The 26,297-nt window shown below is 50.0% G+C and overlaps 1 protein-coding gene across 2 annotated transcripts in view; it reads right to left on the minus strand.

Moving 5' to 3' along the window:
* The window catches only part of VASH2 (vasohibin 2), a 34,907-nt gene that overhangs the window by 4,124 nt on the left and 4,486 nt on the right, over positions 1–26,297 (minus strand). The window contains exons 2-6 of one of the 2 annotated variants that reach the window (XM_070395803.1): positions 21,715–21,803; positions 18,132–18,188; positions 17,506–17,580; positions 9,831–10,212; positions 8,348–8,463 (exon numbers count right to left, since the gene is read on the minus strand). In XM_070395803.1, the coding sequence (XP_070251904.1) occupies positions 8,348–8,463; positions 9,831–10,212; positions 17,506–17,580; positions 18,132–18,188; positions 21,715–21,803 (719 nt within the window). The remainder of the gene's footprint in view (positions 1–8,347; positions 8,464–9,830; positions 10,213–17,505; positions 17,581–18,131; positions 18,189–21,714; positions 21,804–26,297) is intronic. The other variant, XM_070395804.1, reaches the window with a different exon arrangement.

Genomic DNA, 26,297 nt, shown 5'->3' on the forward strand with positions numbered 1-26,297 from the left:
ACGTCAGTTTCTCAAAGATTACGTTTGAAGTACTCATAGCTAATCTTTACTTTCCTAGAGCAATTAAAATATGATTTCCACACTCCCTCTCCCAATACTGTGACTATGTAAGTATGTATTTCTTACCTGGATATAAATGACACTTGTTTTTAGCAGATGGTTTTAATGGGCTGTATGGCAGAGCCTGTCAGCTGCCCCTCAACATCCACTCTTCTCCTTCTTCCTCAATAAAGACACCCCTGATTTCTAGCTGGGCACAGAACTGCCCAGAATACAAACCATGTTTCCCAGCCTCCCTGACGCTGGGCGTAGCCTTGGACTAAGTAGACATGTGGAGTGGCCGTCAGTTACCAGGACACCTGTTCAAAGGACACCTGGCATGTGCCCTTCACCTTCTTTCCCTTTCCTGTCTTTCTTGGGGAAGTGACAGCTGGGGCTGGGCCTTTCAGGTGGCTCTCTGAAGAGGCAGAGAGTAAGAGCCTCCCCCCCACCACCACCCAGTTGAGCTTCTTTCACACTAAACCACGGCTTCAAGCTAAGCTTCCCCACGGCCAGGGGAAGGTTATCCTAACTGGTCCCATTTTCCTCCGTTAATTCATGAATACAATGCTAATGTGGACACATGCGAGGAACAGTGAGTGCTGAGTAGGCCTGAAGGTTAGTATTTAGAGAACATGTTTAGAGAACATAAGGAGAACATGTTTCTAGCAAGTTCTCTACAATTCCACTCAGAGCAAGCTGCCACACCCTAAATGAAGTCCAGAGACTGACTTCTAAGACAGTGGTCGGCAAACTGCGGCTCGCGAGCCACATGCGGCTCTTTGGCCCCTTGAGCGTGGCTCTTCCACAAAATACCGACTTCTGCGCGTGGGCCACGAAGTTTCAATCGCACTGTACGTGCGCGCCCGCACGTGGTATTTTGTGGAAGAGCCACACTGAAGGGGCCAAAGAGCCACATGTGGCTCTTGAGCCGTGGTTTGCCGACCATGGTTCTAACAGGCCATCTCTTCCGTGTAACCCTATGTAGGACCTAAGCCCTGGTGGCTCATCAGCTCTCCGGTTGTCTCTAAAAATGAAGCAATTCCTTGTGTTTAACAAGACAACCCCTGTCCCAGGGTCTATCTACACCCTTCTTCCTGGCCTGGGACCTTCCTCCACACCAAGTCACACCTCTTTTGAAACTCTCAATGTGCTGCCCTTCCTATATAACAATACTGCTAGTCAGACACCGGCTTACTATTGTTTTTCAGGGGTAAAAAGAAATCTGCACTCACCTATATTTTCTCTCCCTCAGTCCTGTCACCAGCAGTGCCTGCTGGAAAGTCGTGGCAGGATCGGCTACAGGGTAGGTCAAGGAGAGAACAAAGCCTCCCCACTCAGCCCTGTAGTGTGGGTGTCCCCAGGGTCCCCGCAACAACCAATCACAGGCACGCCACCTCCTCAGGGGCTCACTTTGGAGCCCCTCGGCCTCGTGGAACAGAATTTTCACCACATTTCTCATAGTTTGTGTGTTCCTAACACTCCACCATTTACCTTTACTCATGTTCTTCGATTGGCACCCTTGAAAATAAATGCACTTTAATTTGGGGTCTTTGGCCTCCGATTTCTAACCCTTCCCTGAGCACTTCCACCAGGTCCCCCACACCTTCCAGGTGCAGAGACATGTCCATTATAAATAGCTTTTGTTTATTAGGCCTTACTATGTGCCAGGCATTGTTGTAGGAGAGTTATATGGATTCATTCTCACCATAATCTTATGGGGTCGATACAGTTACTAACTATGTAATAGAGGAGAAAACAGAGGCACTGAAAGTGAGGGAACTTGCTCAAAGCAAAGTCACATGGCTAGCAAGTGGTAGAGCCAGAGTCTGCCCCCAGAATCTAGAGCCCATGTCCTTAACCAGATGCCAACCGCCCTGTCCTCCGCGCCCCACGCAAAGCATCCTCCCACGCACCGCACCGGAGAACGGCACCCCGGCCACTCCTGCCCCCTCACCGTGGCTCCAGAATGCCCTCCCGCATGTCTTCCTTTCTGTCATTCCTTCAAGGCCCAGCCCAAACGCCCCTTCTCTCGTGAAGAATTTCCTGACTTCCTAGGGCATTTCCTTTTGTTCATCGGTTCCAGCATCCTGCAGCTTCCTAACCTTGTGCCTGCCCTGGAGACTATGATCAGCTTGAGAGCAGGACCGAGTAAATTCACCTGTGAATCCCCACGGTTGAATATCCCAAATCTCTCAATAAACTGGTCCAGTTCTCACTAACATGCAAATGGGGGACAGGGCTTCATTCTGTTCCCTTTACCGGGGGCTATTTTCATTTTAACAGAGACAAGGCCCTGGGCCAGAAATTCAAGTCACCATGACAACATTCTAAGAATCAATAAGTAGGAAGAACATGTTTTTTTTTTCCGTATAGGAGAGGCTTTACCTCACCTTGGAAGCCACTTGGGGAACCTGCCTCCTCGGAAAGCTCAGTGTGGTTCTGCAGTGACAGGTAGTGTGAGGGCTTCTGAAGGAAATGGACTACTAGGCTGTACCCCTGCCCCTCCTACGTCCCCATAGGTACCCAGAAACTAGAGGAGGAAAAAAGACTAATATTGGCAGGAAATGAGAATCCCGGTGAACTGCCTGGAAGAGGAAACCCTTGTCTTTCACAGCCACTGGCCTGGCGAAGGGGGGAAATGGGTTATCACAGTGCCACCTGCCTGCAGGCCCAGCCAGAAACACGGCTCCGTCCCTGCCAGCTCCGCTCAGGGCCAGAGCTGGCACTATTGTGTGGGCAGAGGCTCTTCCAAGGGCTCCCCCGGCTATAATTAGAACATTGCAGGGGATTTATTTTTAAGAAACACAAGCACCAGGATGATGACTCAGCCGCGTCTGCACTTGCCCAGAACCTCTCATCACAGCCAGAGTTATTCTTTTAGACGGAGTAATATATTTTCTCCAAACCCCTCCCCAGCCCCAACAAGGAAAGGAAATCAAAAGATCTTCCTTTGAAAGGCTCTCAGGCCGCCTTCTGTTTTACGGGAAGAGGGGGCAGGGTCTTTACGTTTTCTCTGCGCACTCTGTGGAAGGAAATCGGGGGCACACCAATTGGGGGTAACCCCAGCTGCGTCTGTTCTCACGTCACTGTATCCAGGGAGAACTAGGGTGATGCTCGATGGCCCGGTCCCACGTCTACGCTGAACCCCAACCTCGGGGCCTGCAGTCCAGGGTCAGCTGAGACGGGCTACTCAGGAGGCAGGTTGGGGAGGAGAGGCAGTGGCCCCAGAGAAGGTATTCTGTGGGGAATTCTTCCAGCATTCGCCACTGCTGCCTACGCCTCGACATTGCAGGGAGGTTGGACCATCTCTGTGCCTCAGTGCCGGGAAGAGCTTTGGCTGGGATGTTGATGCCAGGGAAGCCTCAGAACCAGAAAGTGGGCAGCATGTTGGGGACCCAGCTGGGGATGACATTGCATCCTGGGGCTGAATGTAGGAGTTGGTGCGTGTCTCTGAGACGTAAGGTTTAAGAAAAGCAGCAGTGCCCAGCCGGCATGGCTCAGTGGTTGAGCATCGACCTATAAACCAAAAGGTCGAGGTTCGATTCCCAGTTGGGGGCACATACCTGTATGGCAGGCCACATCCCCAGGGTGGGGCGTGCAGAAACCAGCCAATCAATGATTCGCTCTCATCACTGATGTTTCTCTCTCTCCCTCCCTCTCCTTCTCTCTCTGAAATCAATACAAAATATTTTTTAATAAATACATGAAAGCAGCAGTAAGTGGAAGGCGCGCCTCCAGGGTTCCCCCTAAAGCATGAAGTCCCTTCCCGGCCCCTCTGCCTCCACTCTGCTTGGCTGCTGTCAGGATGCATCAGAGGACCCGAGTGGCAGCGGGAAAGCAGGGCTCCTGAGACCCGCTCGCCACTTACTCATTCACAAGAATTGATTTAGCAACATTTTGTGCCAAGAACCTTCTAGGTCTTGGGTGCTTTCAGTGGAGCCAAATCCATTCCCTTTCTTCCCATCCAACTTTACCTCTTGCTTCTCCCCCTTCAAGTGTGAGACACCTCAGGGACATGGGACCTCTGGGTCCACTCAGGGCTGCCTGCTGGGGACCCACCGGCCACCAGTCAGTCCATCTATGCTTCTCGCTCCTGTCTCTCGAGGTCACAGCCCCTTAGGGTGGGGTGCACGCGCCCATGCGCTCACCTGCACGCGCCCTCACAACCAGACACTTGATTCTTTGTGGACTCAGGAAGGGCTGCACAGAAAAGGTGCAGCTCTAACATCAGCCTCTTAGTCTGTTAAGGACGTGGAACAGATGAGGTCAGGGCGGTATTGGCCCAGCATTCACAAGCTCAGCGGGAGACCCTAGGCCCTCCTGCTTGTCGAGTCTGGGAGGAATCAGCTTAGACCAGGCCCCGATTTAGGACTGCGGCCTATTTGGGTAGGCTTCCTCTGCAGGAACCCTGGGATGGGGACTGGTTCCTTCACACCTGTCACCCTCGTTCAAGGCCAGTCCTGCTCCTCGCTCGCATTCCTTACTTCCCAGGACTGCAGACACCGCTGCTGGCAGCTGACAGGGCAGACAGCTGAGGCTGCGATGTAAATAGGACTCGGCCAAGACAGGGTTGGCTCTGAAGAGCCTCTCCAGCCCTTTGCCCTTTCCTCCAAGCCCTCCCCAGGCAGGAGGCTCTGGCCGGAGACCAAGAGCCATCAGCTCTTGAGATTCCAGGGCACAGCTTCGGGGCTCTGATCTCACGTCTCCTTTCTGTGGCGGAGAACCCTCTAGGACCCAACCCTGTCTGACTGTCTACAGTGGTCAGCTCTGGAGACCTGGCTCTCTGCCTAAGGCAGTCTCCCCTGATGAGGCCCATCATTCCATCTTGGTTTCTCCAAGCACCCCCAGGGACCCTGGGCCATGTGAAATCCCATGGCGAGCTGAGCTGGGCAATCCTCTAAGCTGGAAACTACCTTCTCTGGGAGTCTGGAAAGAAACCCCACACCATCTTGGAGGTTTTACTTTTCCCTCCATAGCTTTTCTTCTCTCTCTCTCTCTTTCTCTCTCTCACTTTCTCTCTCTCTCTCTACACACACACACACACACACACACACACACTTCTCCCCCCTCTCTTCCCCTCTGCCTTCCATGCTAAAGAAATTTTCTCTTTCCCATTCTTGGGGATCTTTTCTCATTTGGGATCTGAACAGAATGACTTCTTGGGTCCCATTCAACACATTGTCAATGTGATTAGACCATGGAACCAAATGGATTATCTGTGACTTCATTAAACAGCACCAGACTTGGCCCTCACTCAACCAGATGTCTGGAGACATTTTCCTGATCCTTTGCCACAGGGTGCAGTGAGTTCCATTGTCCAGCTTGCGGCTCAGCAGTGAAAGGCGACCTTGTATTAAGGGGGGGCTGACTGACCTCTGCAACACTGAGGGTGAGCAAAGCCCCCTAAAGCCATGACCCACCACAGAGATTGGAACACTGTGATTTATAAGAAGAAATATTCAATATGAGCCCTTAATCTGTGAGGTCTGACGCTACCTCCTGGTAGTGTCAGAACTGAGTTACACCCAGCTGGTAGATAGTGTCAGAATTGAGTAGGACACCCAGCTGGCGTCACCGAGAATTGCTTGGTGTGGGGGAAACCACACATCTGGTAACCAGCAGAGAGGACGTGTCTGTGTGAGAAGTGAAGGAGGCACACAGGAAAGAAACAGCAGGAAAGAACCATGGGGTTGGCCCCTTCACAGGATAAAGACAGGGATTGTTCCCTATAGAGTGAATGACGAAGAAGGCAAATCAAAGAGGAAGAAAAAAGAGAGGAAAAGAATCATGAACAGCAACGAAGAGTGAAAGAGGGACAGAGGGAGAGAAGACAGAGGTTCTGGTGGGTCCTCAGTGACTCTTGCTCCAATTTGGAAGAACGTTCCATGTGTCACTCCAATGGGGATGAGTTGCTTCCATGCTAACATAGACAGTCCAGCCAGAAAGCCACTGTCTCCTCACCTCTATCCTCCCAGGTCCAGGTCACAGGCAGCAAGCATGGAGCGAGGACTGTAAGAACTGGAAAGGACCCCAAATGGCATTCGGGGTTCTCAGTGGGGCCGCTGCTGCATTTTAGGTGGACTGGTTCTTTACTGGGGAGGATGGTCCTGAGTTCCCTAGGACATTTACGGTCCCTGGCACCCCGGGACCCTTGAGGGGAGCACCCTCTCACTTCCCCTCCCACCGCATTTCTAACCCTTCTCCAGAGGGCGTCCTGGCCCCTGTCGAGAACCACTATGGACGCCCCTCCGTGAAGAAAGAGCTAGGAGGGAACTGACTGTGAAGAGAGAGGTTTAATTGAGTTCACAGGAGACCTTTTAAACAGGGATCTCAACCTCCATTTCCTTGTCTCTAAAAACCACAGGAACCACTCGACTGTTCGGCGTGGAAGGTGCTTTAAGCTCTCCTCAGGGAGAGAGTATGAGAAAGGACTGGTGGGTGGAGAGCGGGGGAGTCGTTTCCCTCTGAGACTGTCTTAGCTGGCGCTAGTGCACCCTTTGTTACGTGCCACTCAGCTGACTGTCAACCCAGTGACACGGATCCTCCTTGCCGGGATTATTCCGATAAGTGCAAAAATAGAGAGGAATGCAGGGCTGGCAGAGGCTCCACCTGCGGGGAGGAGGGGAGATGTACAGCCACTAAAATTACCCACACACAGATGGCCTGGGCCCCACAGCTGATGGGCCTCTTGCCTGTTAAGGCATTTTCCACTCTCTGGGCCACTCCTAAGCCGCATCATGGCACCCAACACATTTAGAAATGACTCGATGGCCTTATGTCATTGCTGAAATAATAACTCGGTGACAGAGTCCCCAACCCTACTGCGCCCTGACCTTACTATAGTAGGGTCCCCAGCGTTGGCGGAATTATTGAGTCATAACAAAATTCTGTTTCTTTGTTACTAATGTTGTGGCCTCACCCCATAACAAAGAAACAGAATTTCCGGAGGATGAGGCCCAGAAATCAGGATTTTAAAAAGATTCCCAGGTGATTCTAATGTGCAGCCAAGGTTGAGAACCACTGCTCTAGAGGGAAGAGCAGGCTTTGTGGACTGCTCACCATTTGCTGAAGATTGGGAGCGCCTAAGGCAGCGGTTCTCTACCTGTGGGTCGAGACCCCTTTGGTGGTCGAACGACCCTTTCACAGGGGTCGCCTAAGACCATCCTGCATATCAGATATTTACATTACGATTCATAACAGTAGCAACATTACAGTTATGAAGTAGCAAAGAAAATAATTTTGTGGTTGGGTCACAACATGAGGAATTGTATTTAAAGGGCCTGAAGGTTGAGAACCACTGTCCTAAGGGAAGGACTCAGCCCCCTTTGAGCAGAAAGGATAATAAATCAGATGAGAAGGCTTCCTCCCCTGCTCCACGAGCAATCAGATTCCTATTTCTGGGTCACTTGCTCTAAGCTAAATGACCCTCTGGGAAGGGTTTACACGTTCATAGTCCTCTGAGACAACCACTACTTTGTTAGTGAAAGCAATGAATGGATGTTTGGATCGGAAAGGGGAGATAGAGTTAGGGTCAGGGTCAAGGGTCAGGGGTGATGGTCAGCATCAGGGGCAGGATTAGGGTCAGAACCTCATGTGACACAGCATGCCACTGTTGTTAATAAAAGCATAATCCCCCCCACCCCCCAGTGTAATCATGACCCAAATATCTGCCAGTGGATTAATCACTGGTTACTTTGAGCATCCTCAGCATCTCCAATCTGTGATTTCATAAGTGGGTCATTTTGATCTAGGAAGTAGGTGTGGAGTCACTAGCCTCAGGACTAAAATAGGGGGAGTCGAGTCAGCCAAGGAAGAGGATGAGCCTGTGGGTATTTCTGATGCCACCGCCCACAGAGGGTGATCACAGTTTCTGCTGGGTACGGAGGGCTACAGGGTTTTAAGGAAGTTCATCAGTTCCAACAATCCCATTGTGGGAGGCGAGAAAACTTAAGCCCAGAAAGGTTTCATGATATGCTTACAGTCACGGAGCTCCCCGTAGCTGAGATGGGTCCAGACCCAGGATCCTAATTCTAAGTCCGGTGCTCCTTTCATGCTGCCAGGATTTGGGGCTATTCTTCATCTCACACAGTCTTAGTCTAATCCCTCCACCTGTGTCTACAGCTGACTGTCAGCGAGTACGAGTAATAGGGGTGATGTGCATGGTGGGTCCTTCCCCGTAAGAGATGTCTCCCGAATGAGGGGCAGTCCTCTTGGATAGCATTGCTTGGTTCAAGTGTCAAGCCCAGGACACAGCTTTGTCCCCAGGGTCAGGACAAACCCACAAAGGTGAGGAAATACTACTCACGATTTGTCTCGCCTGCCGAGCCGTCTCGGGGGGCTTGCCTGTCTCCTTCGGGGGGACAAGGATTTTCCCCGGCTTCTCACTTGGGTTGGAGAGTGGGCACTTGCAGGTTTCAGGATCTGAGGGAGATATGAGGAGTTGGCACACTGGTTTCTAACGGCCCCCGTTCTTGAGTCTTCCCACAGCACAGCCTCCAGCCCCCAGCCCCCTCATGATCACATGGTTTAGAAGGCCCTGAGCTGGGAGACTTCCAGGAGGAAGTCTGAGACACCGAGTTCCTCTCTCATCCTGCACAAGCGAGAAGCAAAGGTACCACTTCCCCAGAGGGTATGATGCCCCCTTTACTGAGGCAGAGAGAGAGGAGCAGAGCCCAGTGCCTCAGCCTCCTGGGCTGTGTTTAGTTGCTCAGCAAGTTCCTCTCTCGTGCAGGCAAAGTCCCATCTTCATTCCCCTAGAAATCACTTGTTCCTTTCGCTCTCCACACACCCACACGCACAGAGTGGTTTCAATTTGCCAAGAATCTCCATTCCAGGTCCCGCAGAGTGAAGATGACAAGTCCCCACCTGCTAAACATAACCGAGCCTGAATGTGGATAACCCTTCCCCCTGTGGTCCTCAGTGCCTGCACAGGCTCCTCTCAGTGACTCCACAGGCCCTGGAGGGACAAGGACAAGCAGGCACCATGTCACATTGAAAGTGACAAGGTGGAAGGAAGAAGGGCTTATGAGTAGAGTTTATATAAAGCCAGCAGAGCGCTTGCTCCTTTGTTTGCCACTGTGACACGAGTTCAGAATTTTTGGCCGAAGGGCTTTGCTGTTTATTAAGCAAAGCAGACACATAATGTGACTCTTCTAAAGCTGGGGACCCACTCACTCATCCTGGTTTGCCCAGGAATTTCCTGGTTTAAAATTTTTTTTTTAAATTGAGAAAGAGAGAGAGAGAGAGAACTTGTTGTTCCACTTATTTATGCATTCATTGGTGCCCTGACTGAGGACTGAACCCATAACCTTGGTGTTTACGGATGACACTCCAGACAACTGGCTACCCTGCCAGGGCAGGACTTTCCTGGTTTTAAGTACTGAAAATCTCATATCCTGGGAAAATCTTCAGTTTCAGGGAAACTGGGATGATCAGCCACTCTATTACACAGGCAAAACAGAACAAAACTAGAGCCTTAGTATAAAATGACTAACATTTTAGATTGATTTCATAGAAAGAACTGCAGACCAACACATTGCTTTAACTGTGACATCTAAGTTGACTTTAGCTCTCATTTTTGAGGTAGTATATGCAATGAGATACTTTAATTGTCCATGTCAAATAGCAAATGGCTTATCTTCTCTTTTTAAAAATAGGGTGGCTACCAAGCAAGATAACCCCAAGAAAGTTTTCACCATCTCAGAAATGTGGGGATGAGGCAAGAATTATTGGGGAGACAGGACAGAGACAAAAAGAGAGGGAGAGAGAGAGATCTTCCCAGCACCTACCTTCATTCTCATGTCCCTGGCATATTTCTCCAGCTCCTTCCTTATGTCAGCCCTCAACATCTTTGAGACATTGAGGACCAGCTGCTTCCACTCAATGGGCTGGAAGCTATGAGGCTCATGGGGGACGTACAGCCCAATCTTGACCTTCTTGACTGTGTGCAGGTATTTCTTGTAGGAGTCTTCAAAGTCAAAGATAAGGTCACTCAGAGTCCGAAAGGTCAGCGGCTTGTCCATCAGCTCAGCCCTCCGGCTCATGCCCAGCGAGCCATAGTGGCCATTGCAATAAATCCCCAGCACAACATGATGAAAGTAGTTTCCTGAGAAGTAGGTTTTAAAGCTGATGGGGAATCGCTCAATGGAAGACTGTCCATTGGTTAAATATCTTAGATAATTCTGAATCAAGGAAGATAAAGGAGGCCTTGAAAATTCACAGCGCTGGGATTCCTAGCAAGGGGAAGGGGCCATGGGTCAGTCCATCCCTCTGCCTCTGAGCAGGCCGACACCCAACCTTTCCAGACGAATCCTCTTTGAAAGGGTTCACTGATATCTTCGAGTACCTACTATATGGTGCACCAGAACCAGATTAATGTGGGACAAAGAGGGAAAACGGCCCTCTTCTTTAGTAATTAAATAAATGCAGAACAAAACAATAACAAGTACTTTCTCCTCTCTCGGGTTTCTACAGAGGATGACAAGCTTTTAAAGGGTTTTATATGCGCTGGGAATGACATTCCCAGTTGTCAATTCTGGCTGGAGTATGTGGGACATTCCAAGAATCGAAGGTTTCTGCAATGTTCGGGGGAGAAAAGACAACCAGAAGCAAGGCAAGGCAATGGACCTGTAAAAGGGACAGCCTGGCTGATTAACTAGATCAGTGGTTCTCAACCTTCTGGCCCTTTAAATACAGTTCCTCACGTTGTGACCCAACCATAAAATTATTCTTGTGGCTACTTCATAACTGTAATGTTGCTACTGTTATGGATTGTAATGTAAATATCTGATATGCAGGATGGTCTTAGGCGACCCCTGTGAAAGGGTCGTTTGACTGCCAAAGGGGCCGCGACCCACAGGTTGAGAACCACTGAACTAGATGGTAGGGACAGAAGGTGTCAGAATGGTCATATGTGCAGTCCGCCTCTCCTCCCGATGGCCCTGTCACAGAAGTGACACAGGCTTGGGGACCACACAGAAAGCTGCCTGCAACCCCTGAACCTCAGGGCTCCCTCAGTCCCCAGCCCACCTGGCACCGCAGCTCAGCTCTCTCCACACATGGGCTCGTTTGGATGGAGTAGCCCAGCCTCTTTTTTTTTTTTTTTATATTTTTTATTAATTTTTTACAGAGAGGAAGGGAGAGAGATAGAGAGATAGAAACATCGATGAGAGAGAAACATCGATCAGCTGCCTCCTGCACACTCCCCACTGGGGATATGCCCGCAACCCAGGTACATGCCCTTGACCGGAATCGAACCCGGGACCCCCCAGTCCGCAGGCCGACGCTCTATCCACTGAGCCAAACCGGTTTCGGCAAGCCTCTTACTGTTATTACCTCAGTTTGGGCTCAGGAACCGTATAAGGTGCAACTCCAAGTACCTGCCCCACCGACTCCACATTGTGGAACGATGGACAAGAGGCACCACATCCTCAAGTCCATCTTGAAGTCTGTGGGACAGCCCAGGCCAGGCCATGGCCACCTGGAGACCCAGCCTTTATGGAGAGGGTTACTGGGATCTCATAAAATCACTCCTCGGCTGAACATCTTTAGTGACTCCGGACTGTTCCGCAGGTAAATAACAATCCAGGTGCTTAACGTGGAGGCCTGTGCATGGTAAGGGCTCAGGAGGTGGGGACAGTCCTCCACCCTCTAGGACTTGTCTTCACCATTTCTGGCCCCCACTCCAATTTACTTTGCACACAGTGGCCAGAAGGATCTATTTAAGCCAGAATTTGGAACATGTCACTCTCCTGCTTACGTTTTTGGTGTCTGCCATCCTCTCAGCTCTTCGCAAAGTCCTGCCACAATTTGGTCCCTGCTCGCCATTCCTTCGTGTAGTCTAATTTTTCCATCAACCTGGACTAGCACCCTGACCTACAGCAGACCCGTGACATTTTTGAAGGCTGCACCGAGACCATAATGAATGCCCAGATCTGTGCCCACTGCCCTCAGCACATATATCCTGTACCCCATCCCTTCCCCACCAGAATGCAAAGTCAAATATAACTAAAAAATGTAATAAGCTATAAGGCCAAAGTGATCTATGAAACTTTCTGAAACATGCCACTAAACACGCTCTGCATCATGTCCCTATTGTGGTCTAACTTGTTTTATGCCTTCACTCACACATCGGCCTTCCAGCATGAGGGATTCAAACCTGGTAGAGAGCCTTGGGGTCTCCTAAGAATCGTGATGACAGGATGCTGTGGGCTCACACAGCCTGCACCCTTGGAACAGCATCACTACTACTAGTATCCCCTCCCCATTCCCAGTGTGATAGCTTCCCTGACCTTCCTCAGCCCGGGTAAGTATTCCCCCCCCCCACCCCACCCCCCCGCCCGCCCCCAGTAACTCCCAGAGCACTTGTTGTTTACTCATACAGCATTCTGATTATTTGCTGTTTGTATATTGTGAGGGCAGGAGTTGTGTTGGGCATCCTGCTACCTCTCCCTGGCATAGCGCTCTAGGCACACAGAGTGCTTGCACACAGAGTACTTGCACACAGAGTGCTTGCACACAGAGTATTTGCACACAGAGTACTTGCTGAAAGTACTTGAGCCTTAGATCAAGAGGATATGTTCCCTTACACTTAAAACTGCATTCAGTGTGTGTGTGTGTGTGTGTGGCAGGGCGGGGGGGGGGGGGGGGGGGGGGGGGACGGACTCATCCAGACACCCTTAAAAAACAGAAGCTGCTAGAACTCAGCCCACAGCCCCGAGGTTAGCCTTGACCTCAATGTGATCATGGAGGGCTATTCTCTCCAAAATGACTTCTCCTGCTTTCTCACCACTTCATCATGTGAGATGAACTGGCAGTCAGGGAGTGAGATCACATCCTTCTGAGGCCTCTTACATAAATTCTTTCTTGCTTTCTGGGGCGAGTTCTCTGGGGCTGGCTTAAGGGCATTCCTCAGTTATTTAAGTCAGTGTAACAAACACTGAGTGAGTGCCTCCTGGCCCAACGGCCTGCTGGGCGGGGCTGTGGGGCCAACGGTGAGAACGCAGCCCTTCTCTGCAAGTCTGATGGAGAGAGAGAGAGAGACTCAAAAGGGACACAATATGGTCAGAATGGCGATTCCTCGAAAAAAACTAGACGTAGACTTACCCCATGATCCAGCAATTCCACCTCTGGGTCTAGATCCAAAAGAATTAAAAGCAGGGACTAGAACAGATATTTGCACACCCCTGTTCCCAGCAGCATTACTCACAATTTTCAAAAGGTGGAAACAACCCAAGTGTCCATGGACAGATGAACTGACAAACCAGTGGGGTATATACTAGTACATACAATGGAATATCATTCAGCCTTGAAAAAGAAGATAATTCTGACGGGGCTGGGTGTAGGTGGGTGAGGGGAGGGGGAAATTGGGAACATCTATACTAGTGTCAACGATAAATTTTTTAAAATAAGATAATTCTGACACATACTATGACATAGATGAATCTTAAGGACATTGTGCTAAGAGAGAAGAGCCAGTCACAAAAGGATAGATACTGTATAGATCCATTTTATGAGGCATCTGCAGTAGTCAAATTCAGAGAGACAAAAAGTAGAGTGATGGTTGCCAGGGGCTGGGGAGGAGGGCATGGGAAGTCGGTGTTTAATGGGTGTGCCATTTCAGTTGAGGAGAGGAAGTTCTGGAGATGGACGGTGGTGATGGCTACAAAATGTGAAAGTTCTCAATGCCCCTGAACTGCACACTTAAAAGTAAGGTGGTAGCCCTGGCCGGGTGACTCAGATGGTTGGAGCATCATCCCATACACCAAAAGGTTGAGGGTTCGACTCCCAGTCAGGGCACATAACCCAGGTTGCAGGTTGGATCCCCAGTTGGAGCACGTACTGGAGGCAACTAATTGATGTTTCGCACATCAATGTTTCTTTCACTCCCTCTCTCCATCCCTCTCTCTCTAATATCAATAAATATATCTTTGAGTAAGGATTAAAAAAAATTTTTAAATGAAGTGGTAAGTTTATATTATGAATATTTTACCACAATTTTTAAAACCCCACAGTCACAATAGATGTAAATCATTATGCTGTACATAGTACTATATGTTGATTACATATCAATAAAACTAAAAAAACAAACTCACAATATGAAGTGTGCTGTAAGAGGCAAGCCTGGGGACCTAAGAGAAGAGGCCCCAACATGACTCTCCTGGGACAATAGAGTCAGCCACGGGGAGAGCGGGCATGAGGAGGGGATGGGAGAGACCACCAGATGGTGCATCTTGTCACAAGTCACTATCTCTAGGACATGTTCCATCATTACAGCCATCAGTAAAGCCATGGGTCCTGGAGCAGTGGGGAACCAAAGCGGGGGGACGGACAAGGAGGAGTGGTGAGGGCAGGGAAATAGTCTGAGCTTTGCTGGGGTAGAGGGACCAGCAGGGCCCTGAGCCCCTGGAAAAGGCCCCACCAGCAAGCCTGCTGGGGATGTGCCTGATGTGCCTCTGCTAATGAACCACGTAAATAAACCACAGTACTTTACTACCACAATTAAGCCCCGCCAGGGTCAGCTATGGCCCCCAAAGCGCTGCCGTTATTCAAAAAGCCATTTGGAACCAAAGGTCTATCACCCCAGCACGCACGAGAAAGTGTGCCCACGTGCTCAAGCAAGACGGAAACCGTGGCTCTCTGTGAATGAATCCCGAATTTGGGGCTAACGAGACGAGAGAACACAGGAAGGACACAGGCTTCAAGGAAGAGCCAAGGCTGCCAAGGCACCAGTTGTTTCCCAGGATCTGTGGCGGGGGCGGGGGGGGGGTGAAGGGCCAGACAGATGACCCAAGTCCTGTCCTTCACTGTGCCCGTGAGCAAAGCAGGCCACAGGGATGCTGACACAGAGCAAAGAGCAAAGACAAAGATGCTGTAGCTTTTAGAACTCAGGGCTGTGTTTCCTTGTCTGTGTCCAAGGGTCAAATTTCCCTGAGTTCGGCAGTGAGAGCCAAATTACTCCACCAATTCTCCACCTTCCCCAGTTTTCTTAAATGTGACACCAGTAAGAACAAAGGAAAACCAAGAGCATGTTATCCTCGTCATAGGTCTAGCCCCACAATTCTAAGTTGTTGTTGTTTTTTAATATATATATTGTTATTGGTTTCAGAGAGGAAGGGAGAGGGAAAGAGAGATAGGAACATCAATGATGAGAGAGAATCATTGATCAGCTGCCTCCTGCACGCCCCACACTGGGGATCGAGCCTGCAACCTGGGCGTGTGCCATGACCGGGAATGGAATCGTGACTTCCTGGTTCATAGGTCGATGCTCAACCACTGAGAAACCCTGGCCAGGCCTAAAAGTTTTTAGGTAATTCCTGTAACTTCAAGTAAGGCTTGAATTTATAAATTTGCACAGGGTCAAGTCTACTGTGTGCATGACTGTCGTAAAGCAAGATGGCCCAGGTGTACTCGGACATCCATCAGCAGGCGGTCTGAAGGGTCCACCCAGCGAAGGGTCTGCGTTTGTGATCTCCTTCTCTGATCTCCCCCAGCAAATCCCCAACAACTGTTCACCCCCATTAAACTTGCAGGAGGCTCTGCCCAACAGCTGTGCTGCCTCTTGCCACGGGGGGGAGTGGGGCCCTGAGCCAACTGCTGCCCCCACCCACCCTGGTCCTGCACTCCTGCTGGACTCCCCAGACAACCCTTTCATCTCTGTGAGAAGCAGGGAGGAGGTCTGACAGGGGGTTGGGGAGGGGCTTCTGTAAGGCTCAAGTTTCCACTCTTGAAATGTCAGCCCGGGCACCTGTGGACCATCTTGTTCAGACCAGGCCTGCCAGTGCTCTGCAGACTGCAGAAGGGCGGAAAGTCCCCTTTCCATAAAAATGTCCCACTGTCCCCTCTCTGATTCTCGGCCACCCATCCTTCCGCTCATTTCTGTATCTCTTTGCCGGATTACCTTCTACCTTTGGAGTTGTCCTTGTCAGTGTTGTTTATGGGCTTTTTGTGTCAATTAGACCAAAAAATAATCAGATTTCATCCTTGAGCGTTTTCTCTTCTCCATGAACAGCACCTGCCACCCCTTAAACACACGGCTCCCAAAGTGCCATTTCCGGCGCTGAGCCCCTCCTGAGCTCCACACTCCCAATACCCCACCTGGCATCCCACAGGTACCTCAAATCCAACACAGCCAAATCTGAACTCATCTCCCCAGAAACCTAATCCTCCTTTTTAAGTCCTTCCCTTGGACTGTTGAAGGATCATCCCATCCCCCGGTTTTCCAAGCCAGAAATGTGGAGTCACCGCCTCTTTCTCCTCTAACTCCTCACATTTGATCGGTCCACAAGTTGATGACACCCCCAACGCCTTCCTCACTTTCACTGCTGCTGTCTTCGTTCACATCTGTGCTGACGTATCTCACCTGTCTGTCATTCTCACCCCTCCAGCTCCTCCTGCACAGACTGTCGCTTAATCCAGAAACCTGTATTTGCTGATCCCTTCCTCATCAGCTTCTACACCTAGCTGGCCTCCAAGGCCTGCAAATTCTATCTCCTTCATATCTCTTGAAACTGTCTCTCCAATCCATTCCTGTTGCCAGAACCATGGTCCAAGCACCACCATTTCCCTCATGTAACAGCTCCTACCTGGCTCTGCAGATCCAGCCCCAGCCTTCCCGTCCGCCTTCAGCCTGCCCTAAGGATTACCTCTCTGAAGCGCACACCTGATGATGTCACAGCTCTGCTCTAGAGCTTTCACCTGGGCTGCCCATTGCCTTTTTGCAAAAGGTCACACTTCTCAGCACAGCACCCAAGGACCTAACTGGTCTGACTTGGGACCACCTCTTAAACCCACATCTTGCCATGTTCTCTTGGTCACAGGCCCTTCTAGCCAACACCCCAAAGGACTGGGAGTTTCTTTGCTCTTCTATCAGATCATGTTCTACTGCCTTCACCACTAGTACGTCAGTGCCATCACAGTTTTCTGGGCCATATTCAGCTGAGGAGCCAGGAGTCTGGTGGAAAATGGAACAGAGGGTGTGAGAGAGACCAGACCTTGGTTTCAGCTCTATGTTCTGCAGTCAGGACACTACACCACTACACGGTCTCTTCCACAATCCACTCTCAGAAATTTCCCTGGAGATGGGTTTGGAGGACCCCATTTCCCTTTGAGTGCCTTTCCTGTTGTGAAGCCAAATGAATGCAAAATACAATGATGCACTCTCTCTCTCTCTCTAGTCCCACCAAGTTAGAATTCTCCTTGCAACTAGTGAGGCCGGCCTAAGAGCTGGCCCTGACACAGGCTTTAGCTAACAGGTTACAGTGATGATGGTCCAAGGAGCCAAGCTCTGATTTGGTTCAACTCCAGATGGTGGACATTAAAGAGACACAACAGGAGAACTTAGTCCTCCAAAGAGACAATGGTCATCACCTCTGAGGACCTAGGACATTAAAGGCACACCAGCCCCACAGTGAGGCCACCGTCCATCTGTGGATTAAACTTAAGCAAACATAACTTAAAGGATACATGCCCAGGATGACAGCTTCAAGGCATTTAATAGGCAAGGACTCTCGAGTCATTTCTTTCGCTGTTTCCATTAACCTGTAGGATAGAGCACAGCAAAGGGTCTTAGGACTTACTTAATAATGCAACTGGTCTGTCTGTCAATCGGTCAGCATGCCTGTCCTCACACTAGGCACCATGTAGGAATACAGAGGGAAAAGGGAGGACCCACTTTGCAGGAGGGCACCAAAGCACATATGCACTTGGCAGAAATAAAATCCTAAATTCTCCACTCCTCTCTCCAAGAGCTAGTTCCTGGATGTTAGTGACCATATTCCATAGTGTCCTCCCATTGCCCCTGGACTAGGGGCATCACATGGAGTACAGGAGGCCACATGAAACACATTTCATAGGCATCCCCCACCCCCTGAATGAGTTAGTCTCCACCACTGAGCTCAGCTGTCAGGGTGGTACAGACCCAAGCCCCACCTCCAACATGGCCCTGGGTCACCCCCAATCCACGCCCCATCTCCACCCCTTACAGACCAGGAAAGTGAGCACTGGGATACAGGGATGGAGGGCGGGAGAGGGAGTTAGCAGCTTTCAGGTAGGAAAGAGGTCACCTGGCCCACAGATCATGCACCACTTACCCACTCAGTGGCCTCATTTTTCTAATTTCAAAGAACTGCGTCCCTGTATGATTGTATCTGTGTGAAGTATGTAAAGGGAAAGTAAGAGAAAACTCCAAAGTCCCAGGAATCCAACAGAGGAAGCTATGCATTGATTTCTCAATGAGATGAGGAAGTGAGAGCTTTCCAGGTGTCCAGTAGCCAGCAGGTAGTCAACATCCTCCACTGTCCTGCCTGGAAATCTAACTTCTAATTTAGGCCCCAAAGCACCTTGGACCTTTAGAATAGCCATATTCAATCTGCTCTGTACTCCGGTTAGTTGAATACATGTCTTAATTCATCTACTAGACTAAAAGCTCTTTGAGAGTTGGGACCATTTATCATCTTTATATCGACCATAAAGCCCGGCATAAATCTAGTGAATGAGGAATAAGTGAATGAATGCGTAGACAGATGGATGGATAAATAGATGGATAGATGGGTGGAAAGGTAGATGAATGGATGATGGATTAATGAATGGGTGAATGGATGAAAGGAAGAAAGGATGAATATAATTGATGAATGGAAGGGTGGGTGAATGGTTGGATAGATAGAAGGGTAGGTGGATGGGTGGCTGGCTGGCTGGATAGATGAATGAATAAATGAAGGAAGGAAGAAGGGAATAAATATATACGGAAGAGTAGATGGATGGCAGTAGAGTTTCTCAGGCTGCAGCAGAGCTTACTTTCATTTCATGCCTGAACTGACACTTGACATTGATTACTAAATGTGAGATGACAACATTATCCACAGCCTTGGATTTAGCTAGTTGCCCAGACGGTCTCAGGGACTGGAGAGGCTGCACCAGGTCATTCTGAATGACAAAGATTCCCTAATGTCATGCTCTCTTCTCTGAGACTGGATCTTAATTTTTCTGAGCCTGAAAAACGTTGCTTTGTGCATTTCTCTATACTGCCTCAAACAAAATTCTATTTAAAAAGAGCATGTTTGGGAATTGCTAATGAACCGTGAACTTGTAGCCCAGGCAGGGAGGGAATATGAGGTTAGATGTGTGTCCCTACTGTGGTGGAGGCAGCTGCAGAGGGTGGTGCTGAACACCCTCCTGAGAAGGGCTGGGAGTCCTCCCTGCCACAGATGTGCTTGGCCACTCAGACACGAGCACACGGAACCACCACCTGAGCAGCTCATTATAAGCACATTCTGTGCTCCACCTTGGAAGAATTTGATTTCAGGCCATGGTTTTAACCCTAAATGCCATTCAGAGTCACCTCATCTTGGACTGTTAAATTGGAAGTTCCAGGGCGAGGACCAGGGGCTGATTTTAATAAGCACACAGTTTGGAAAGTACTGGCACGGACATAAGAATAACCAATAACAATATAGGCTTGCATAGTTTTTAGAAAAATAATATACAAAACCCTAGATGTAGAAGAAAAAAATCTACTCTCATTGTTAGGTGATTTTTTTACTTTACCAAAGATGCCATTCAAGCAATGAGATTCTGGTATATTTAAAGTAGAATTCAAATGGCAAAAATGCAATGCATATGCCCAACTTTCCCTGTATGTATATCTAGTTTGTACATCTTGTACATAAAGTGAGACAAACTCACGGTAATAAAATAATGAAAAATTATCTGGCCATCTTTTCTCAATTCCTAAGAGTTTTCAGCTCCTGCAAGTGAGCTGGGGAGGGAATTCCTATAAACATTGCCTTCAAGGAGAGAGACTCACTGACCGAGTGCGCCCTCAGCAAAATCAGTGACACCTCTTCCCAGAACACAGTGCAAAATCAGCACTCCCGCTGGCCAAGACCCTGAGGCTGTCAGAAGGGAAGGCAGGATTTGTCTTTCCATATCGCTACTGCCCACTGCACACATCTATAGTCAGGACTGGCCCCGAAAGGCCCCTGTACTCTAGCGCTGGTCATATTGTTCAGGACAAAGCAATAGGCAATCCCAAGGAACTAAGTGAAAGTCTGGACAGAAGCTAGAACAGAGACCACACTCTGCTTTCTTTATGTGGTGGCTCCAATGTCAGGTGACAGGGAGCACAGTCCAGCAGCCGGCCGGGCCTTCCCTTCAGTCAGTGACCTGGGTCAGTGACCATAATAATGCATCAGAGAAAAGTGCAAAAGCAGCTCCTTTGGGGCAACAATGAAAACCTGGCTGAGGGTGTGCTGCTGGGTTTACCAGAGAATGCAAATTCTCCCCACCAGGCTCATTCTCTTTCATCTCTGCTCAAGTGGTCCTTGTGAAGCCCATGTCATAGACAGAAGGAAGGAGCCATTCTAATTTCTGTTGCTTTCTGGAATGTTCTGTGAGGAAGTCAGTCACATCCAGGAAGGCTCAGCTCTTGGGGTCCAAGTCCACCCTGGTAGGAGTTTATGCTTCTGGACTACACAAAGCTCCCCAGGTGGGGTCCCAGTTGGGGGATCAACACACTCCCAGGGCTGGAGCAGAGGGTGGCACTACCTTCTCCCTCTAACACCACTTCAGGATCCCACTGGGAAGATGCCCTGTGGGGGAGTTCATAATCTGTAAAGGGGAAACTGAGAGGCTAATCGAGTAATCTGCCTACCCAAATGCAGAACTGGTGTTGTTCCCACCGGGCAGTATTCATCCCTTCAAGGAAGTCACAATAAATCCACAGGAAAGGTTCTTGCCTATAGCACAGAGAGCACGTGGGATGCAGGCTAGTGCCCGTGAAATCCTTTCTGCTACATTCTAGGTCTTTAGGAAAGAAGGACAGAGGCCAGAAGAGGCTTGGCATCCTGGACAATGTGCTGGGGGTCTACAGGGCGTCTGATGCTGGTTTAGCTCTGAGATGCTACCGACTTGCTTGGGCAAATGGCTTGTCCCTCTCACATATACCTCTGCCAGCCCAGCTCCCCTCTGACTCCTACCCCTGATAAAACACCAGAGCAGCCAGTGGGCCATCCGCCTCTGCCCCTTTGACCTGACAATGTTGCTGCCGCAGACCCTCAGAACTGATCTAACCTGACTGCAAACCTGGCAACCCTGGAGGTGAAGAAAAACAGTCTGGCTGGTCTGAACCCAGCCTGGACCCACGGGATCCCCAGCTCTATTTCAAGCTCAAATGAGGGGGGAGAGCCCCATTCAGTCACAAGGAACGGAGTAAGGCCACCAGTCGAGGCCACTTGGGGAGCCAAAAGCAGCGCCAGCTGGGCCTCCAGCAGATTATGAGCAGTCAAGATGCAGGCAAAAAGTGAGAGAGGAAAGAAAAGGAACAGAAGACTAGGAGGGAAGAGGGAGAAAGACTGCAGAGGAAGAAAGAGGGAAAGATGACTGAGGAGGAGGAAGTGGAGAAAGAGCAGCTGGAAGGCAGAGGGGCTCGAGGTGGCCCACCACTGTCTCACTGCCTTCTTGCCATCCTGGCTCACATCCTGCTAAAAAGGATGTCATTGTAATTACATCCTCTGTTATCCCTCCTTCTAGACTCTCACATACTGGCCTCCCTCCATGCCGGCCTCACCAACCTTAGAGAGTATTTGCTGACCAGCTGGGGAAAGACAGGCCACCAGGCTTGCAATCACCATGCCCGTCCCCTGGCTGTGTCTGCTCAGACCCTCGTGGGAAGGATACTGTAGCGTCTTCATGTAGTTCTGAATTGCCTGGAGCCAGTCTGGGATCGTCATCGACAGCCTGTAGTTTGGAACCTGGGGTATTGAAGGCTGCAGAGAAGTAGAGAGAGCTTTTTGGGGCCCAGTGCTTGGTGGCAGGCCCAGGACTGAGACCACCGGAGAACTGCTCCTGGGAGCAGATGGCCACCCTGCCATGGTCACCTGTTCAAGTGGTACCTCCTGGACAAGGTTTCCCCACACCAGCTGGTCCCCTGCTGAAGTCCTCCCTCTCTGCATTCCTTCTACACACACTCCACCGTGGGTCACAGTGACTCTCTACTCTCTATGGCCTTCTGTGTATTGTGAGTGTGAACACAGCCAGCCTCCCCAGGGAGCCTCAGCCATTCACTGAGGCCAAGGACCATGTCTTATAGTGTCCCCCACTGAGCCTGGCCCAGGATGTTCACAGAGGCACTCCATTAACCCTCACATTTTTTACTGCATGACTGAACCTTTTGCTGCATGGTTGGTGTGACCCATTCTATGTGCCCCACTCCAGGGCACCATTGAACGCAAGATGAATGGTGCCCTGAAGAAATGCAATATTGGGCGCCTTGGCTGCCATTTCTTCTCAACACCACCCCCTGCAATGCCCATCTCCTCCCTCCTATGAGTCTAGTAGACCCAGATGGATGAGGAAAGAGTCCCCTCTTGCCTTCACTCTTCCCAGGTAAGTGCAGCTCCTCTGACTCATGAGCCACCTCACCCTTTTCCCCTTAGGGCCGCCCAGCCACCTCTTGGTTTCCTAGTCTGCCTCTTGGTCAACATTCACCAAGTGTCTACAAGTCCTGCAGGGAAGAGTGCTAAGCCCTGCAGGGAGGAGAAAGGAGCAATGGCAGGCAAGGACGCAAGAGGGGGAGGTAGGCGCCTCTAGTCTGGAATTTAGAGCTCAGACAGCACTCAGCGCTGAGCAGGCTGCCAACGAGGCTGGGAGTGAGAACAGGCTGGGGCTTCCAATCCAGTCACTCCTGGGAAGTGAGGGATGATTTTTGCTTTCTCTCCCCCTGTATGTTTCTCAGTCTCTCATCCTCAGCCTCGCTGGGGGGGTAGGGCCACTGGGGGCAGAGGCACTCGGCTCATGTGGGCCTGAGTCCCCTGCAGTGCATTGTCAGGAAGGAGAGGAGGCTCCTGCAGGCCTATGTGTTTAGGAAGGAGCAGAAAGGGCCTCGGGACAGATTAGTTCCATCCTGGGAGAAAACAGGAAAAGGGAGGCCCTGGGGATTTAGGGCTTAGCTGATGGACAGTGAAGCCGCTGGTCAACTGACTTGGGGACAGTGCTGGGCAGCCTGCTGGGCACCAGAGCTCTCCCAGCTCCCTGGGTTCAGGCCCCACAGTGAAGCTGGAGGGCATGCTGGCCCTGGGCCTGAGGAGGGTGGGAGGAGAAGGGGGAATGGAAAGGGCTGCTCATACTTCTGTACCCCAGGCTGCATTTACTTATAATACTACTTGACATTCTTTTCCTCTCCGCGCCTCTATTCTCTCTTGGCTTTGAGACTTCCTACTTCACAAGCAACTGCCCCTTCAACAGAAAGGAAACTAGTCACACTTCCTACTTCACAGCCAAGGTGCTGTGTGTGTGTGAATGTAAGAGTGTGTGCACACACAGCTGTTCTGTGAACTACATTTCGATTACAACATATCAACTCAAATCACATTCTTGTCTTGGAGAGTCTTTTTTGGGAGCAAATTGGAACATTTGCTCACATGCCCCTCACCCTCCCCAACACACACACGTTCAAAAAATGAAGTGTAGCTGTGGCCTGTGTCGCTCAGTTGGTTGAACATCATCCCATGCACTGAGAGGTCGCTGATTTGATTCCCGATCAGGGCACATGCCTGCTTTGTGGGCTCAATCCCCAATAGAGGGCATGCAGAAGGCAACCAATCAATGTTTCTCTCTCATTGATATTTCTCTCTCTCCCCCTCTCCCTTCCTCTCTCTTTAAAATCAATAAAAACATTTTTTTTTTAAAAAATGAAGTGTACCTTTGTGTTTTCTGCCCTAACAAACACCAAGACGTATCTGGCTTGTCCTTATTTTTGTGTGTGTGCAGTAACATCCACATATATACCCAAACCGGGAATTCTGTGTAAGAACGTGCCAGAGATTCCGCAGAGAAGCAGAGAGAATGGGAGATGCGCACAAACATCTCTTTAGTGCTTGTGTTCCCAGCTCTAGAGCAGGCACAAAGGGGGAGGGGCACAGAGAGAGAGGCGGGATGATACAGTTTATTAAGTCATGAGCATGCTTCCACATAGAAGAGTACCTATTTAATAGAAAAGCTGGTAAGCACAGGGAAATGCCCCATAGAAGCACGGGCCACCTGAGGGATCCCCAGAGGGGCATCTGTTGGCCACAGCCCTGAGGTGGCCAGAGTGACGGGGTTCTGAGTCAGCCGGCCGTGGGGGCCAACCACCAAATTATTTCAACTCCAGCAAGCCCAACAGAGCCCACAAGAGCCGGATGACAGGGTGGGAGTCAGGCGGCAGCTGGTCCTCAGAATAGAAGCTCAGTGGCGCCCAAAGGTTTTTAAGAACAGCTGCCTGTTTACCTCAGCCCCTGCTGAGAGCGAGTGGCCACATTCCCCAAACCCCAGCTGAGGAGCAGAGCTGTGGCAGGAAGAGGGGCCGAGGCTGCTGAGGGGATGATGTCATCTGGCTACAACTCTGACATCTGGGAGCGCTGACGGCGACTCAGGCTGGGACTCAGCTCCCAACTGGCCCCTCAGGCTGCCAATGCCTCCACAGGACGATGAACTATTAACCAGGCGGGCTCCTTCAGTTGTGATGACGCATCCAACACAACGAGGTTGGAGTCCCCGCTCTGTCACCTGCTGGCTGTGGACCCTGGTCAAGCTACATGACCTCTCTTAGCCTCCGTTACCTTCCCGATAAAACAGGAGAATATCACCTACTCCAAACCTTCTGGGCTGGCTATGAGGATTCTATAACCTACGTATACAACGTGCACCTCGGAGCTTGGCACTGGGTGCTCTCTAAGTGTGAGCTGTGTTATTATCGTCTGAAGTGTGCCTTCAGGGGCGGACAACGGGGAGGCCTGTAATGTCTTCACTTTTCAGGAAAACAGAATCAGCAGCGCTTGAGTCCCTGGACACTCAGGAGCATTCCTGAGATGCCTTCTCACCCTAATAAAAGAGGATGAAACCATCCACTTCCCTCTGGGACCATGCGTTAACCTCCTTAATTCATGAAGTGTTCACACAAGGTGATGAGAAAACTTTGGGGCCTCAAGAAAAAAACAACTGGCCCAGCTGGCATGGCTCGGTGGTTGGATGTCGACCAATGAACCAGGAGATCACGGTTCGATTCCTGGTCAGGGACCGGGTTGCAGTGTTGGGTGTGCAGGAGGCAGCAGATCGATGATTCTCTCTCATCATTGATGTATCTCTCTCTCTCTCCCCCTCCCCCTTCCTCTCTGAAATCAATAAAAATAAATAAATAAATAAATAAATCTGTCCTTTTTTTTTTTAATGGCCCCAAAAGGTGGAAGCAAACCAGGTGAATGAATAAACAAGATGGGGCATGGACATACAATGGGATATTATTCAGCAATAAAAAGAAAGGCCATTCTGGCACATGCTACAACAGGGATAAACCTTGAGGACCTCACGCTAAGTGAAATAAGCCAGTCGTGAATATCGTTCAATTCCTTTATATGAGTTCCTAGAATTGCCAAGGTCATAGAGACAGAAAGAAGAAGGGTGGTTGCCAGGGGCTAGGGGTGGGAGGGAGGAAGAGGGAGTTTCTGTTTAAGGGGTACAGAGTTTCAGCTGGGGAAGAAGAAGAGGTTTTGGAGATGGAAGGTGGTGATGTTGCACGCACAACAATGCACAGAACCGAACACTTAAATGGTAAACTATATGTTATGTATATTTTACCACAATTTTTAAATGGCCGTGAAAAGACAATTCACACAAAAAAATAAATGCAAATAGTGGATAAATATTTGAAAAAAAAAAGTTCAAGCTCACTAATAATTTAAGAAATGCACATTAAAGCCAGTGCAGAATGTCAGTTTCACCTCTCCATTTAGCAGGGATGCTCTGAAGTCTGGACACTCAATGCTGACGAGGATGCTCCCATACAGCGGATGGGAGTGTAAACTGGTACAACCGTTTACAAAAACAAAAAGCCCAGGGCACACTCCTTTTGTTTTCTCCATGACGGGGGACCTGAGAGTCTCTTCTCCTGTCATTTTCCTGCCCTATTTCACCTGAAATGCCAGCCTAGATTTCCCATGGACCCTCCCCTCAAGATTCCCACCTCCTGCCATCTGCATCCAGTCCCCTCAAGCCACAGCCCCGCTGACGGAGGCAGGATCTAGAGGGCACAAGTCAAATTGACCCTTTCCATACTGTGCCTGTGGTCAGGGGTTGGAGAGTGGGAGGAGGAAGTGGAGTGGACAGGAAAAGGGTTGCTCAAGAATAATGATGAAACAAACCACAGGCAAGGTTTTTATGGACAGACTCAATTTCACTCCATTCTTGCCAAATACAATGACCTGTCAGAAGAATGCAAGGAGCCC

Source organism: Myotis yumanensis, unplaced genomic scaffold, assembly GCF_028538775.1.
Source record: "Myotis yumanensis isolate MYYU_CA2020_CCGP unplaced genomic scaffold, mMyoYum1.0.hap1 SCAF_17, whole genome shotgun sequence".
NCBI lineage: Eukaryota > Metazoa > Chordata > Mammalia > Chiroptera > Vespertilionidae > Myotis > Myotis yumanensis.